Raw genomic sequence first — 19,051 nt, 5'->3', positions numbered from 1 at the left:
GAGATTGAGTGCACTGTACAGACAGGTTGACTCTTCAACTGGAAAATATCCACACATTGGTCAGAATTACAAAGAATCAAAACCACCTTATGACTTTTAAGTATCATTCCCAAATATATTGGCTTGGGCTGGGCGATAGGCCCAACAAATGTATAACAAGTTTTAACACATATGTAGTTTTGCCCTTAAAAAAGAAAATAAGGCTGCATGCTTCAAAAGTGCCTGGATTGCACATTTAGGCTGTACACCCAGTTGTTCACCCGTGTCATCTCAGACCGTGATGCATAGAAGCACTTTTCTGGACTGACTCAGTCCAGAAAAGTGCTTCTAAGCATCACGGTCTGAGATGATGAATCATGAAGTGAATGTTCTGCCACCACTGAAACCAGTAAAGCCACTGTCTCATCTGTCTCTACTGATATGGACACAGAGGCAGAAGTCCTGCAAAGTTCCAGATGGGACAGGGACTCCCCAGGGACTGGCAGGGGACGAGCATATGAGCATGATGACATCCTTGTCTGCCCCTCTGCTGCATCATTCCTTTTTACTTATTTATCTTAGACGAGCATGTGGGTCTGGCAGTGGTTATGCAAGAATCTTAGCCTCAGTCATTGCCCATCAGTGGTAAATTCAATGACCCATTGACATTAGCAACAAACAGCCAGAAGGCTCATCTAGCTGAGCTCTCACACCATTACAACATGAAATTGTTTAATTTTGAATATCATGTATCCGACAACCGGGGCGAGACGTTCTATATAATTATTATGGTAAAGTAGCTGACTCAAATCCAAAAGTCTTCAATATAGAAAGTAGGACGTTTTTATGGAGTCCTTAGGACTCTGTATGTGGATCCCAACTGATTTTAAGGAACAAGGTGGTGATATCTTTCCATCTTTATGGAGATCCTTTGTATAAACTGTTAAATAGTTCCTTCCTGTCCTGAGCCATTGTTTTAAGAAGTGTGCAGGATATTGTTTTTTTTCTTCTTCTTTGATTAAAAAAAAAAAAAAACATTTCACACAATGGCAACAAGTGGCATTGACTGATATGGGGCTATGGGGCTTATACAAAACGTTTGTATTCAGCATTTTTGTTTTATTTCGCTTTCTTTAAGTGTGTGCAAGTTAAACCTTCTTAATGTCCCTCCTCATATCCCTTGTTCAGTAGAAGTTGCCATAAATATCAAAAAAGGAAATTTTTCCCAGCACAAGTGTCTTTTCAGAAAAACAATGTGATTGCCAAACATGTCCAGCCACTCAAGTCAACAATGTGCATCTACATGAAATAATAACTAGGCCAATTACAGTGAAAGCCATAAGTTATCAGATGCATCCTAATATAACACATGAGTACGTATTTAACCACAGGATAAACAGTGCTAATATTAGCACTGGGAAGCGGCTCGTACAACTATGGTTAGTTATTTTGGAAGGATACATATTCTACCACTAGCATTGAGTTATGTGCCATTACATCACATAACAGTCCAGGACAGCACAGATTTCCATTAACAACAGAGGGCTTACCTTAATCTTCCTGGGATCAGCCCACTGAAGCACATGGGCCTGATTTTTTTTAATACGACAGCCGTATTGTCCAGGTTTAATCTGAACCCTCTAATAACCAAACTCAATGAAGCAGGGAATAGTACCGTTGGTCCCAGAACATTACATTTATTGTTCCTCCTGTAGGTAAGCTTTCAGTTATCTGTAGATATTGGCCACACATGTTGAGAGCAGAAACTGTCGCTTCACAGCTGTCGTGGGATATAAAACTCAGAGGAGCAGGAAACTTCGACATAACAAGATGGCGTTTAATGGAAATTAGGTTATATGACTGTCTGACCATCACATGAAGCATAATTTCTCTGCTGCTGAGATGTTGTTGTTCTAACATGGCTCCACTGGGTCGATCTGCCGTGTAGGTGTTGTTCCATGACGTGGATGCTCTCACACACAAGCTCTTCCCTATTGTGGAGGCCATGCAGAAGTACTTCAGCGCTGGCTCTGGGGCTTACTACAGCGATGCCATCTTCTTCCTGTCTGTTGCCATGCATCACATCATGCCTGAAAGTAAGTACAACGTTTTAAGGTCATTAAATAGCACCAAACATTATATACCCAGGGGGCAAACTGATTTTATGGACATGGGCTGTTGTAAAAGGTTGTTCACCAGAAATGATATCTAGGACCTTCAAAGATCACAACCTGGGTGGACAACCTGGTCAACTACCTGCTGGAAAGCTACAGCGGGCAGAAATAGAAAATCGGAAACACGGTTTTCATGCGAGGGTAAAATAGATTTTTTTTTCTACATGAAGATATCATCATGAAAATTTGCTAGTTGATTACTGGCATTAAAACAAAGATTTTTTGTATTGAAGTTTTTTTCAAAAATCTTGTAAAATATGTATGCAAATTTAGCATATTTCACAAATTATGCACAAATGTACATATCATTAAAAAACAAAAATCTAGATATTGGCTAAAGCCAGATTTAAATCTTAATGTATTTTGACATTATATAGGTGTGTTAAGTTTCTATAACAAACTTCCTCCGTGAGAAATCGTGTGATAATTCTGGTTTGATAGTGGTTCAATAAACATGATTTGATAGTTTTTTTTCTGTACTCTGACCCAAAAATTTCAACTTCTAAAGCACTTACAACAACTAAACTTTACATAATCATTCGTAGCACTATTCTGAAGGTTATTATAAAAGGACTTTGTCATATGTTGTTCATTGTCTGATTTATGAGACATGTTCCCCTTCAAAAATGCAGAAAAATGCGTTTTTGAGACCTGTACATAGTATTTTTTATTTATAAAATAAAAAAAGGCTGTATCCCATATCTGTTCTGTTTGGACACTAATATGTTGTAAAATGCATTAAAGATTTCAACTCTGGCTTTATCCAATATCTATATTTTAGTTTTTTAATGATATGCACATTTGTGCATCATTTGTGAAATATGCTTCTTATACTACTACTATACTTATCTTTAAGTTAAACATTTAAAATTTTACCCTCGCATTAAACCGTGTTTACGATTTTCTATTTCCGCCCGCTGTAGCTTTCCAGCAGGTAGTTGACCAGGTTGTCCACCCAGGTTGTGATCCTTGAAGGACCTAGATATAATTTCTGGTGAACAACCTTTTACAACAGCCCATGTCTGTTTTCAGAAAAAAGAGGGTTTTGCCCCCTGGGTAATAAGAAATTAGATTAGATTGGATGGATTTTTAGTATTTTTCAGTGTATTGAAATCATGTCATTCAACACAAGTGATAGCATCTTGCAATACTGTATTTAATATTTAGCTATAATTCTCAATTGTGCTAGAGCTATGAATCTGGACCAAGAATAGTGTACGTTTCAATAGCTTTTTCTGTAGGTAGGCCAATCCTGGAATTTAGGGTTGTGCTGATGGGCGATGGAATCGTCCATCGGTGATAGATGACACGATCGGCAATATTTCTTTATCCAGCCAATGTGGGAGTTTTCCTTTTCTTTTTGGGCCGATGCTGTTGAATGACTGAGTGTGCAGTGGAGAGAGAAACATAGAAAGACAGCTGTATAGCGAGAGAGAGAGAGGGGGGAAGAGAGAGATTTATTTAATAATTTTGCTTTTTGACTTCTAAGTGATCATCTGACTTTAAACGGAATTCCGCTGTTTGATCGAGCCGTTCAGCTGAGCGGACCAGCGTTTGACACGGAGATGAAACCAAAGGGAAAGTTAAGATGGAGCAGTTCAATGTAAACTAGAAATGCAATTCCTTGAAGAAATTGCGGTGTGAATGCTGACGCGGCTGAAGCTGATGCTGAAGAAGCTGACGCTTCACTGCTGAATGTTGATGAAGAACAAAGGATGAATATATCTGAATCAACAGAATGGATGAATAATAGAATGTTTGAAAAATGTGGAATATTTGGAAGTTTGAATGGACTTTCTAGCTGAATTGAGGAATGAATTATGCCCTTGAACTATGACCTCCAAAATGTAATCAGTTCATCTTTGAGTCAGAATCAACATTTGTGCAAATTTTTAAGAAAAACCGTGGAAGCGTTCATGATATAATGCAGTCACAAAAGGCAACGTCACAGTGACCTTGAAATTTGACCTTCGACCTCTAAACTCTTGTGATGTCATCTGAGTCATACTCAACATCTGTGCAAATTTTGAAGAAAAAAGTCTAAAATGTTGTGTTGGAACGGGGATTCGAACCCCCAACCCTGTGTTCAGCTCAATCAGGATACTACCATGTAATGTCCTGAAGGAGCTGAACATGTAAAATGTGGAATGAAGTTTATCGGATGAGTTAACGCAATTAGAATTTTCTCCATCCGCTTAGAATAGGGCTGTGGCGTCATTTTGGGACCACAAAATTTCAAATAAATATACATATTTTCATATTTTCGGGGTCCTAGAGCACATTCCAGAGGAGGTAATTTCAAAAAGTTGAACATTTAGAAAGTTATTAGAGGAAAAGCATTCTCAAACTCTCGACTTAGGCAAATTTCACTTGTATTCTGGATGTATCAGAAGAGATTGGACTCTTCTCCCATTCTGTGACCTACATTATCCTATGATGTCACAAACAGGTGCAGAGGTCTCCATAGTGACTGACAGCTAATCAGTGTCAATTGTAAACAGCTGGTACTGTACACACGTACAATCACTTCTCTCCCAAAGAGGATCTCACACACAGGCGATTTCAAATGAACGCATAAGCCCAAACTGCTGCTTTTATCTCGCAAACCGTTTGTCTGACAGAAAAAATTATCATACCGTGAGAACCAGAAGATTCCAATTAATATTCAGTGGCAAATTTGTGTTTGTAATTTGAAAACTTCGGAACTCAGAGCAAGAAGCAAATGCACACTTTCAATCTCCTCGTTGAAAGCAGAGTCTATTTTAATATTAGTGTCAATGAGGGAGGAGGCATCGTTCAGTTAGACTTTTTTCCGCTTAGAAGCTCACAGCTCCCAATATGTATGTCCATTTGGCTCAAAAGAAACATTTCTGCGACCGCAACAATAATATCTACAGTTAGAGACCAAAATCATCCACGAGGAGTTAGATTTTTGTGAGTTGACGCAATCTTAAAAATGTCTGGTGTTCTTTTTTATTCTCTCTTCTCCACTCTGGCAGTTGATGTGCACACTCTAGAAATCACTCAAATTGATGTATGCGTCAAACATGGCTGATTAATTTGAAAACTATGCTTTTTTTTTAAAAGGTTGAATTTTAACAATGAAAGACGAAAGATAGCTGAATATTTGGTCGAAGAAATTAACTTTGTAGGATGAATTATCAGTGAGCTGGAAGTGCTTGAAATCAGTGCAAAACGCTTTGCGTTTTGCCGATTTTCTCATTCATTCTTGATGAGGATTTTTGGTGTAATACACCTTTAATTATCTCTGAAGTTATGCATTTTATGAAAAAAATTGTGAATTATGGAAATGTGCTCCTGTGCAAGACGAACATGAAACACTTTGAATGGAGTTTCTACGATGAAGTATGAACAAGTAGGAGCATTCATAATTTTGCAAGAAATATTAATTTCATAAATGGTTGATTTTCTTTGAAGTTATGGATTTCCTGAAAATTCCATTCATAGAATGTTAATCTCTGAACTGTTCTGAACAGTTATATGTGACAATGAAGTTTGTCGGATAAAGTATGAAGGAGGAGTAGGGATTTGAAATGTTGCATAATTTTGCATAAAACATTGAAGAAGTATGAAATTATGAATTTTTTTGAAAATGTTGAAGAGGAGCAATAAAGTCCTTGAATATGTCGATATTTGAATCAGGTTTGAAGGTTGAAGTATGTTGAAGATATGGAACGCGTAGGAAACGGCGGAATAATAATAATAAAGAAATAATTTTAAGGTATTCACACCAATTAATAAATATTGCAACCAAACACAATTAATGTGTTGTGTGATTTGCATTAGTAGCCAACAGTTGCCTATCTCATGCATCTCAGCTCAGACCGTGCTTGTGGAACATATAACATGTCAGTGGAGCGGGTCTGATAAAGCCCATCTGAAATTTGCAGCATTGCAGTCAAACAATGTGGAAGCTTCCCAGTCAGGGCTTTTTATATAAAAATATGGCAATGTGAGTCATGTCTTTCTTTAAGAGAGGACCACCCAGCCTTTCCATATAAAACACAATGGTGTGTGTCATAAGCATCTCCTGTGATGAACCTTAAAGCAGAGTGCAAAACAGTGCATGAGTTTAAGACATGAATGCATGCCTTTTCCTACTAAATAAAGGGAAGGTGGTTTTGTTTATGTGAAAATTAAATGTGAGTTTATCATCTATCCAGATGCCAAGATAATTACAGAATCCAGCATCTCAAAATATTAGAATATTCCAAATGGCCAATCAAAAAAAGGATTTATAATACAGAAATGTCGACCATTTGAAAAGTATGTTCATTCATCCACTCAATACTTTGTCGGGGATCTTATTTTGCATGAATTATTGCATTAATGCAGCATGGTAATCAGCCTGTGGCACTGCTGGTGTTATGGAAGCCCAGGTTGCTTTGATAGTGGCCTTCAGCTCGTCTGTATTGTTGGGTCTAGTGTGTTTCTTTTTTCTCTGATAAGCCATTTGGAATATTATGATATTTTGAGATGCTGCATTTTTGATTTGATGAGCTGTAAACCGGAATCTGCAAAAATACAGAAAAAAATGCCTGAAATATATCACTTTATATCTAAGGAATCTAGAATATATATAATTTCCCTTTTTGAATGAATAATTACAGAAAAAAAGAGCTTTCCATGATATTAGCATTATATGAGATGCACTTGTATTCTGTGACCTCAATTAAAAATATTCAAATGTGTAGCTCTTGTCTTATCTGTATTTAGAACAAGTCTAAGGTCCCCTAGACTGTCCTGCAGGGTGTTAAAAGAGCTCTGTAGGTTCTGTATAGATTGGCGCACCAAATCAGAAATGCGATACGGTACTGTGTCGTCGGCGTACAGATGGGCCAGACAGTTTTGTAGCGATGAAGCAATGAAGATTGGGCCCTGTGGGACACCATTTGTAACTGTTAAAAACTCAGATTGGTAGCTTCCCATTTTAACTGGAAAATCTATCAGACAGATCATCCCTAAACCAGCTATGTGCAGAATGATCAAAACCAATGTCATGCAGCCTCTCTAAGAGCAAATGGTGGTCAACAGTGTCAAAGGCCTTTGAAAGATCAAAAAGTGCTGTACAGCAGAAACAGTACTGTGGACTATCCTAAAACCAGATTGGAATTGGCTCAAAATTTAAGCACTGGCTAGAAAAGTTTTTAATGGATTATTAATAAGTGATTCTAGGATTTCTGCCAGGTATGGTTTTTTGGATATTGGCTTATATGGTCCCAGAGGCTTTTTGTAGAGCACCTGGAGATGGACCTGGGTAAGAAGTTTCAAGTCCCCATGTTGTGAGGGGTGTGACCTCTCAACCTTTTTTAATTCAGGGCGTAATAACAGGATTGCTTACAAAATTATACACCCCACGCAGTGGGGATGCAGGTTCTGTAAAATGTTTGCATTTTTGTGCAGAGCAGTGCTGGAGGAGTAGCGGCTACAAAAAAGAGGTGAAAGAATAAGAAGGAAAAGTATGGTGGATAGCAATAAGTGCAGGCCCTCATAATCGGTCATGCCCTTAATTAAATTAGTCATAATGGCAAAACACTAATGATCCAAGACTATTATAGACTAAAATGGCACAGCCATCTGTACCAAAAGAAAGTTGAGAATCGAATTAAATCATGACACCCCTATTATACGGCCAGATGCCGTGGCCTGCTTGCCCCAATTTTGTTTGAGCCTGAATACACAGTTTGCAATGGTTAATTGTGTTTCATATTTCACTCTTTGGATGAAATTGATCAATAAAGTTTTGAGGAGACTTTATCTATCAAGCAGAAATCATATTATCACAATCATTTCATTAGGTCATAATTATTTTATTCCAACTGCCGACCGTGTATTTTATTGTTTTTGTTTTTAAGCAGTCCCTGGTATTAAGCAGAAGTGTGCAACTGAGGGTGTCTCACGTTGTCTGTGAAATGCTTATTGATTAACCACGGGCTTTTTACCTTGCTATTCCTTATTTTGTGTCAACACTGTCAGACACCAAAAACACAAATGAATTTTCCCTCAATTTATGCTAGACCCATGAGATGTATAGTGATCACAAATATTCACCAAGCCTGACAGGCCACAAAAAATATTTTCAAAATGTATATGAATATACATTTTTTATATCGATTTTCCTCAATGTTCTTCAGTTGAACTGTGTAATAGAATTCTTCCTTTAAAATTAACAGCAATCAAGATGTATTTCTAATTTCAAAACACATTCTCATGTTAGGAAACCTGTTGTAATTAATGATAAGGTTCCTAAGAAACAAATGTTCTGTTTGTGGAGAGGTGTTCCATGCTTTGTATCCCCTCCAGAGGTCTCAACATGCTGGTACTTGAGTCTCTCCTCTAACCACATTCAGTTTTTTCCAATGAAGGTAGAAGTGGCGCTTGTTATGTGTGAATTGATTTGCTAAAGTGAAATCGATGAAAAGGTATTGGTTGTCACACAGGCTTGAAAAGAAAGTGCAGATAGATGTCAAATTGATTGCCACAGGTTTTTATTTGCTAATTGACCTCTGTGGAAAAAAATTGGCTTCACAACAACTCCCATCAGTGCATTGTGTATGGGTCCATTGTTGAACAAGAGTGGTATAATCTTGGAGTGGATTGGCCTTCTGGGCATAACAGGCATGTTAATTTGAAGTATGTAGCAGCTGGGGCTAACTAGTTATACGGTTATTGAGGTCCACAAAGGGACTCTCATGCAAACTTTGATATGTGCTACTATCAAATCCATTTGAGGTAAAACTTCACCACAAATTGTTATTTGGTCTACCCAACATCTTTAGCAACATATGGATGTGTTGTATACAACACAATGCAGTGATTGACTGACACATTTAGAAATGAACAAAGCTAGAAACACAATGAACCACCATGCAATCCAAAGGAAATACCTAATTTGATTCACAATGTCTAAAAGCAAAACAAAAAGCAGCTATTTTATTTTGCTAATTTAGTCAATTTAAATATTGTTTTGTGTGTTTAGTATTGGCTTAGGCTAGTGAGCTTGTCATACTGTTGTTACATACATGGTCTCCATTTAATGGTCAACATAACTAGCCAGCATCTTTCATAATGAGCTAATATGTTAAAGCACTGGCACCATTCTGGGAAAGTGTAATGGTCATAAATTTGATTTGTCAAAATTCGGTTTGCAGTCCCGAAAAACAAGTATTGTCTTGTCTGCTATTTAAAACAAATATATGTTTTTCTGTCTATTATATTAAAAAACTGAAGAAAAAAATGAAAAGGGATAAACATTTTTTGAAAATAAAATAACAGACAACATAACTATTGATTTATGTTTAATGATAAACAAATTTTTGTTTTCTCTTCACTTGTTATTGAAGCATTTTACAACTAGAGCTTCTAAATAAAGGACTCTGTCTACTGCAAACCACAGTAGACGGTTACTTATTGCAAGAAACACATAAGCTCTTGGATGCATTAGAACATAATGAGGTTGAAAATAGGTCATCTCCTCTTTGAAAAAGCCATCGCTGTCACCAGTAAATGTTGGCAGAAGGAGAAAACAAGGACCCTTACATATAAGCTATAAGTGCTCACATGAAGACTGATGTTAAGGCTTAATAAGTTTGACCTACTTTCTTCCTGAACAAAATGTGATAACAGTATCCCTGTTGTTTTGTGTCTGATTTGACCAGAGCGTTAGGCAAACTGTAAGCCATCCTAATGAAATTATTCCACCCACGCACCTGACCAAGATAGAATTTTAAACCACTTTATTTCTACTGATCTATATTGATCATATCATTTGTTGTAAAAACTGGATAAAAGGAAGATTTTAGGTTTGATTGCAGGTACGATACTTTGAAGGATTATTTAAATCAAAGTTATATTCTTTGACTCTTAAACTGATCGTTCCACTGTTTGCTCTCCATTAGATTCTTAAGTGCATTTCATTTATTTTATATGTTCTGTGTTATCTTTTTTCTTGCAAGACCCAGAGTTTAGCAGAGGCAGCATAATTAGTAAGTTTTTGTAATGTAATTGGTGATCCAGCTGTTCATCAGTCAACAGTGAACACACCAATGAAAGACGCGTCGGTAAGGAAGTTATTGTTCACAGAATATTTTTCATTTTATTTATTTTTTGCTCTCAACATCTCCTTTCATCTCTGTTGGGTGGAAGTAACACTTGATGAAATGGTTATCTGCTATTGGTTAGCAATGGATATTGTCACATCACAAAGAACATTGGTGCAATTAAAAACATGTGAATAAACATTGTTTCCCTTTTACCCTTGAACAAAAAAAGGTATAAAACAGTTTTAAAAAATAATTAAAAGTTAAATAGTAGTGTATATATACGTGTATATATATATCATATCTGAAATGGTAAAAGAAGTCAATATATCAATATATATGTCAATATATATATATATATATATATATATATATATATATATATACAGGGTTTTTCCTGCATTCAAAAAATGTTGGCGCCCGCCAAAGGAATTTTAGCGCCCGCCAAAGGAAAATCCTCAGCGCCAAAGTGTTTTTTTTTTTTTTTTATATATAGATAAATAAATAAAAATCTACTTAAAACGGCTCCAAATGTGTTTCCATTTCCGCGCCATTCCAGTCATATTACTTGCAATCTCAGTTGTAAAAAAAGAAATCAGGTCGGGGATAATCGTTATTAAACTATCATTGTTCCGCTCGCCGGGGCATGCAGGCTTATAAATGCAGCAAACCCTTTCAGCCGTGAGCTCCGCTCGGCCCCTCCCTCACCTGATAGTTTCGCTAACGGCTAGTCCAGAGAGTAGCTACGAGGGAGATGTTGCGCATTGCCGGGTGGTTTGAAAAACTTCTAGATGACGAGAATAAAGGTAAAACTAATTGTGTTGTCTGTAAACACTTCAGACTCACAACAAACTAAAATAATGTGCAAGATTTGTCACGCGCGGACACGCGAGTAACATGACATACGCGACCGAGAGACAGAGAGAGAGAGAAAGAAAAGTGATATACGACCTGATCTGCACCTCTAAACATCCCGACCAATTTGTTTATTCACTTTAAGTCGAGTCATAGTGGTCTATGACCAAGCAATCAATGAATAAAAACACAGGAAGTTTAAAGCTCCTTAACTCCTGCCACCACAACTGTCAACACTACAATGCAACTGCCTATCCAGCCAGCTCCATGACATAATTATAAATCATGCCCTTACATTTAATGCTAGCAAAAGACGTGCCCTATCAACACCATTTACAACTGGTTATTTTTATTTTGACATATTTTTATTAAATTATTAAAAATATGTTTCACTTATTTAGCCTATTTCTATTCTCCCTGTTTTCAGTTCAATTAGGCCTTTGTTTAAAGTCCAAAGTCATGGTGTTTTTAGAAAAAAACCTTGTTAAAAGTAAAATAAATGCATAATGTTCTTAAATCAATGATTAACTGTCTTTAATAATCGTGATAACACAATGTGATTACTCAAAATAATCATGATTATGATTTTTTCATAATTGAGCAGCCCTACCTTCTTCCATGGTTTAGATCAATTAGAAACAATTAAAGTATTAAACAGTTAGGCCTAGTCATTATTAGTATTTTGACTTCATATCTACAGGTTGTTTATTGTGATTTCATAAGCGTCAGTGAGCTCCATGGTAACGCAGTGATTGACAGGCTGACTGAAATGCTCTTGAGCTGGACAGAAACTCCCCTCTCCCAACCCAACACCCCTCTTAAAATACACAAACCGTTTGCCTTTACTGTCGCGACCCCAAAAAAAGTTGGTCGCGTACTGACCCCCCAAAGGCCCATTCTGAGCCAGGAAAAACCCTGTATATATATATATATATAGTATATATATATATATATATATATATATATATATATATATATATATATATATATATATATATATATATAATATATATATATAATATACATATAATATATATATATATATATATAATATATAATATATATATAATATATATAATATATATTATATATATATATATTATATATATATTATATATATATTATATATATATATATTATATATAATATATATTATATATATATTATATATATATATTATATATAATATATATTATATATATATTATATATATTATATATATATATATATATATATATTATATATATATTATATACAGTCATATGAAAAAGTTTGGGAACCCCTCTCAGCCGGCATTATAATTGACTGTGCTTTCACACAAAAAAGATAAAAGTGGTATGTCTTTCATTTACCAGGAACAGCTAAGTACTGGGATGTTTTCCAAACAAAGATTTTTTGAAAAGCAGTATTTAGTTTTATGAAATTAAATAAAATGTGAAAAACTGGCTGTGCAAAAATATGGGAACCCTTGTGGTCTTGCTGATTTTAATGCATGTAACAGCATGTAAAACTGAGGACTTTAAACACAAAATTGGTTGGATTATGTTGTTAAGCCTTGAACCTCATATAAAGGACTGTTTTATCATGATAAAAGGTATTTTAGGTGCCTAAATGCAAGTTCCACTTCTCTTTGACTCTCTGCAGAAGTGAGACAGAATGGGATCATCAAAACAGCTCCCAAAAGATCTTAAAAACAAAGATTATTCATTGTCATGGTTTAGGGGAAGGCTAAAAGAAGCTTTCCCAAAGGTTTCAATTGTCAATTTCTACTGTAAGGAACGTTGTCAGGGAATGGAAGGACACAGGCACAGTTGCAGTTAAACCCAGGTCTAGCAGACCAAGAAAAGTACAAGAGCGGCATATGCGGCGGATTGTGAGAATGGTTGCACACAACCCAAAGATCACCTCCAAAGACCTGCAAGAACATCTGGCTGCAGATTGTGTATCTGTACATGGTTCTACAATTCAGTGCAATTTGCACCAAAACATCTGTATGGCCGGGTGATGAGAAGGAAGCCCTTTCTGCGCCTACGCCACAGATACAGTTGCATGGAGTATGCAAAAGCTCATTTAGACAAGCCAGCTTCATATTGGAAGAAAATGCCTTGGACTGATGAGACAAAAATTAAGTTATTTGGTCTTTATAAAAAGCAGATGTTTTGGTGCAAATTGCGCTGAATTGTTGAACGATGTACAGATACACAATCTGCAGCCAGATGTTCTTGCAGGCCTTTGGAGGTGATCTGTGGGTTGTGTGCAACCATTCTCACAATCCTCCACCTATGCCGCTCCTGTTTTTTTCTTGGTCTGCCATGCCTGGGTTTAACTGCCACTATGCCTGTGTCCTTCCATTTCCTGACAACGTTCCCTACAGTCGAAATTGACAATTGAAACCTTCGGGAAAGCTTCTTGTAGCCTTCCCCTAAACCATGACAATGAACAATCTTTGTTTTTCAGATCTTTTGGGAGCTGTTTTGATGATCCCAATCCGTCTTACTTCAGCAGAGAGTCAAAGAGAAGTGCAACTTGCATTTAGGCACCTAAAATACATTTTCTCATGATTAAACAGACATTTCTATGAGTTTCAAGGCTTAACAATATAATCCAACCAACTTTGTGCTTAAAGTCATCAGTTTTACATGCTGTTACAGGCATTAAAATCAACAAAACCACAAGGGTTCCTATATTTTTGCACAGCCAGTTTTTCACATTTTATTTTATTTCATACAACCAAATACTGCTTTTCAAAAAATCTTTGTTTGGAAAACATCCCAGTACTTAGCTGTTCCTGGTAAATTAAAGACATACCACTTTTATATATTTTTTTGTGAAAGCAGAGTCAATTATAATGCCGGCTGAGAGGGGTTCCCAAACTTTTTCATATGACTGTATATATTATATATAATATATATATATATATATATATATATATATATATATATATATATATATATATATATATATATATATATATATATATATATATATATATATATATATATATATAGATATATTGACTTCTTTTACCATTTCAGACTTCTTTTACCATTTCAGAAAGAAACATTTTTGTATGCATGAGCGATGTTTCGAGATTAACTTCATCTCAGACACAGGCAGCTTTAGTTACAGTGAAAAAAGATACCCGCAATGCGGGTGTGATTACTGCAGTCATTAAGTATTTTTTTTCTTAAGATAAGAAAATCCAAATGCTGTGGTGAAAACACTACATTTATAATGTGTAATATACACAGCAAGCATTGTTCCCAACACAAAATCCCAATGCTGTTGTGAGAAAGTGGAGCAAGCGCAAGATTAAAATCACATTATTTATGAAATCATTATAACCATACAGTAATATTCCATGATAGAACAGCCCATCCCACAAAGCCCTATTCACCAAAACAGGACTTTTGCTTTGAGTCATTGATGGAACATCAAACCCACTACATCACAAAGTTGTAAAGACTTAAGGCCCTCTTCCTGTTATACTCCCACTAGTTAAGCCCTGCTAGTATAAACAAACGGCACTAAACACTCTGTGTTTACTCGTCCGAGCCCCTCTGTGTTGCCACAGTGTATGAAGGCATTGTGGTCGCAGCTTCCTTGTTTGGAGAGCACTGAAAACAAGCCTCTGCCGTGTTGCTGAGTCTTCTCTTTCCTTCACTTGTTTTAACAGAAACCGCCACTCAAATATCTTTGCAGCACAAAGTTATTATCTCAACATATAGTAACTTATAACCTTTTGATGTTTTGCCTTTCAGCTAGCTTGCTTGATACCAAAATTTTGATTATTTTCATCGTAGGACCCTTTGAGTTCAGTCATGCATATCATCTTCGTCTTCTCTACTTTTAACCCTTATAAAGTAAGACTATGATAGACGAATAGGATCATTAAACTTCAAACTGCTTTTTCACTAATTTTAATGTTGTCTTGTGTAAATATGAAGCCCGTACATGCATCGAAGTACTCAACTGCATGGCTAGCCAGTAAAGGCCTTAAGGATGAAAAAATAATGACATGACCCCCTTCCTCACCTGACTTAAACCCTATTGAGAACGTGTGGGCCCTGCTTAAACGGGATATTTACAGTTAAGGAAATCAGTACACCTCTCGGAACAGTGTCTGGGAGGCTGTGGTTGCTGCTGCACAAAAAGTTGATTGTCAACAGATCAAGAAACTGACAGACTCCATGAATGGAAGGTTTGTGACAGTTATTGAAAAGAAGGGTGGCTATATTGGTCACTGATTTTTTTTTTGAGATGTCGGAAATTTGTATTTGTAAATTTTGAGTTGTTTTATTATTCTCACTTTAACAGATGAAAATAAACAAGTGAGATGGGAACATTTTCTTTTTTTTATTTAGTTGCATAATAATTCTGCACACTAATAGTTGCCTAATAATAGCAAAACATATATACTGTATATATTCTCGTAAGAAATACACAACCTCACTTTTACTTTAGTAAACATTCAGGTTTAGGTTCATTAACATTTTGGATTGACCGAGAGCACTGTAGTTGTTCAATAATAAAATTAATCCTCAAAAATACAACTTGCCTAATAATTGTGCACACAGTGATGACAACGTTTTGTTTTACAAATAAATTGAGCTCGTAAGGGATTGTTAATTTTCCAAGTGTAAACTCTTTATTTTCCTCCTAATAAATTTATGTTGTTTACATACTGGATGGATGGTCAGTTCAAAAAAAGAAAGAATATACAGTATTTAGTGCTGCAGAAACTCACAGGCTGCTGGATCTCAACAAGGCTTTAACTGAAACTGATCTGAAATGATTTTGAATTGAGCAGGAGGTCCATGATGTAGACTATGTGCTGGTAGTACTGTCATCACCAGTTAAAACAACTCTGCAGTTGTCGTCAAACCAACCTCTCGTGTTGCTAATAAATGTTTCTATATGTTTTCTCTGACAGTACGTATTAAGCTGACAAATGTTTTCATTGGTTCAATATTCATGTTGTGCCCCCGGCATACCAATTCTGAGTTTTTCCCTTCGTGACATCACCATGCCAACCAGCAAAACATAGGAAGCTAAAACAATGAACAGATGAGGCCCAGAATATCCTGGATACTCCTGTCACAATTTCATCCACAAACAACACTTAATATTGTGTTATACACTCACAACTGCCCCACATGCACTGTTTATAGTGGGGTTACACTTTCTATATACTGTATTTCTCACCAAAATGTATTGACACTTTCATGAAAAGCTTTTCAAAAATCTGAGTCTGCTCTTATTCCCTCGTTGTCTTCCTGGATAGAGGCGTAGAAGTGATTAGGCAGGCAGTCAGTCACTGGATGCACTAGTGTTCAGAGAAACAACCTGACTCAGCAGTACATTTCCTGGGATAATTTAAAAAATGTGTTATACATTTTCTCCATTTATCAAACCTTATTACAACAGCAACTGGATACATCTTAGATGTGTGTTTCTTTTTAAGTTTGATGGTGCCTAATATCAATTTATTTTGTTTTTCTTTCAGGTCTAACGCACATTGTGCAGCTTGACCTGGACCTGAAATACAGGACCAACATCAGGGACCTTTTCCAAGAATTTGACCAGTTTCCTCCAGGAGCGGTAATAGGCATCACCAGAGAGATGCAGCCGGTCTACAGGTAGGCAGTGTGGCACAATACATCACCTATTGCTGATGCAAATTTATCAGGGCCAGACAAAAACACTAAAAGCCACTCAGCCGAGGTGTTCTGGATCAAGGGTCAACATCTGTCAAGAGAAAGCTGACTTTTGGGCTTTGACTTGGGAAGACATCTCCACTTGGTGTTTGGCCAAGAGCCAAAATTTCACGTATCGGTACCATCTGGATGGGCAAATTCTTGTTGTGATTTTTAAAAATCCTATACATCCTAAGAATATATTTTGATTTGATAGACTGTTTTTATATTGGAAGCTTTATAGTGGTTTTCCCCTCTTAAAGTATAGGCTAATTTAATTGAACGTGAGGCACTGCAGGTGAATTTGGGAATTTTTTTCCAGAAATGTTTGAATAAAAATGCAAATTTTAATCTCAAATCTTCATTTGATGTTTACATCATATTAGTATCCAAAGTTTTTACTGAACATATTTAGCAAACAGCCTTTTTTAATTTGACAAATAAAAAACCTATGTACAAACTGTATGAACATAATTTCTCTAATATGGTACCAAGAATGTCTATGGAAAGTTTAGTTGATGTATGTGCTTTAGAAGTTGAGATTTCCCATCCTTAATATATACAGCTTAGATAGTTCCCCGTTTCCCCTCCTGAGGTGCCAGAAGGTTTTCCTAAATCACAGAAGTTTTGAACATTATCCACCCGGAGTTCAATGCCCCCAGCATCCACAGGGATGCCAGAGCGAAGCTGTGAGTTGTAGATCCCTCAGACAAGGCCCCCTCCAGATGTTCCCAGTTCACCCACACTACCCGTTTGAGCTCAGCAGGTCTGTCCAGAGGCTTTGACCTAACTTACCACCGGATGGTGATCAGTTGACACCTACCCCCCTCTCTTCACCCGGATATGTCCCAAACATGTGGCCTAATATCAGGCGATACAATCACTTAATTGAACATCCACTTTTAGCCTAGGGTGCCCTGGTACCACGTACACTTATGAGCATTCTTATGCGCTGATATTTTTTTAGCTGTGCCTGGCTGGGCTCTGTGGCAAACCCTGCCACACCCAGGCACTCTCTGATGGGCCCTACCTCTTGGCCTGGCTCCAGAAGGGGGCCCCAGGCTTCCTCAAGGGTCGCTCCTCCTCTACCATGATAATGCTAAAATAACTTCTATTACTACCTACCTCTCCTATTATACTACTTCCACTACTACTTGTCTTCTACTAAGGTTTGAGTTAAAATCGTCATCATAGCACTGGATGATACAGTCCTTGTGGGCCTGGTTCATTGACAGGTTGCTGCTGCCTACTGCTGATGACATGGCTCTCTGAAATAGAGGAATTTAAATATTGAAATAGCAACGTAATTTCCGCCCATATGCTGGCTCAGTGCTTCCAAATTAATATCATTATAACTTAGGTCGAGACCGCAAACATAGAATTTTCTCAAAATAAGTTCCTGGAGGTGACCACAATAATATCAACAAAGTAAATATAAACTAGATTATTGTTACATTCACATTAAGGTGTCACCATCAGAAACCAGATCATATTGACAGACATATTCTGATTTCAGATTATGAAAACACACACACCAACTAATAATAACACCAGCTGTTATTCATTTAAATCCAAATTCCATATTCACTACTGGCAATGAATTTTGCTTGTCTGTGTGTGCCCAGTGCGCACGTAAACAACAGACTCAGATTTCAAGCTCTTTGTTTGTCAGCTGATTTTTTTCCATCCTTCTCCTAGATAGTAAAATAAACATACCCACTCCGTTTAGACTACTTCAATGTTTTCCACCCAGGTGTGTGTGTGTGTGTGTCTGCTGTAAGACTACATGATGTGAGGTCAGGTTTCATGTAGCAGCTGCTTACTGGGATAAACTTACACCCAGCTGGTATCCTCAGGGGTTTTAAAGACTTTGTGTGTGAATACAACACGAGATCAGAACATTTGATTTAGGGTATACGGCATGTAAGGTCATTCACAGCTTTTCTTTTCACAGTTATCAACTACGTGTAAGCACCCCGTCTTAGTAGCTTCTGTATGCAAATGTTTGGTCAAGTTTTTAACAGCTGCCATCGCATTAATACAGTCCCCTCCATAAGTATCGGAACAGTGAGGCCAATTCCTTTATTTTTGCTGTAGACTGGAAACATTTGGGTTTGACACCAAAATATGAATATGAGACAATAGATTAACATTTCAGCTTTCATTTCCAGGTATTTACATCTGGATCTGATACACAACTGAGAAGCATTTTTTGTAAAGGAACACTACATTTTTAGGTGAGCAAAAGTATTGGAACAGATAGACTTAAAGTAAATTAAAGTGAATA

The 19,051-nt window shown here is 36.7% G+C and overlaps 1 protein-coding gene across 1 annotated transcript in view; it reads left to right on the top strand.

Moving 5' to 3' along the window:
* Positions 1–19,051, top strand: part of xxylt1 (xyloside xylosyltransferase 1) — a 36,737-nt gene that overhangs the window by 2,107 nt on the left and 15,579 nt on the right. Inside the window, exons 3-4 of the mRNA XM_080032405.1 lie at positions 1,928–2,075; positions 16,575–16,707. Of these exons, the coding sequence (XP_079888531.1) occupies positions 1,928–2,075; positions 16,575–16,707 (281 nt within the window). The remainder of the gene's footprint in view (positions 1–1,927; positions 2,076–16,574; positions 16,708–19,051) is intronic.

This window comes from Ammodytes marinus, assembly GCF_949987685.1.
Source record: "Ammodytes marinus genome assembly, chromosome: 8".
Classification (NCBI taxonomy): Eukaryota; Metazoa; Chordata; class Actinopteri; order Uranoscopiformes; family Ammodytidae; genus Ammodytes; species Ammodytes marinus.
The sequence above is the reverse complement of the archived record's forward strand: the minus strand, read 5'-3'. Positions and strand labels throughout refer to the sequence as shown.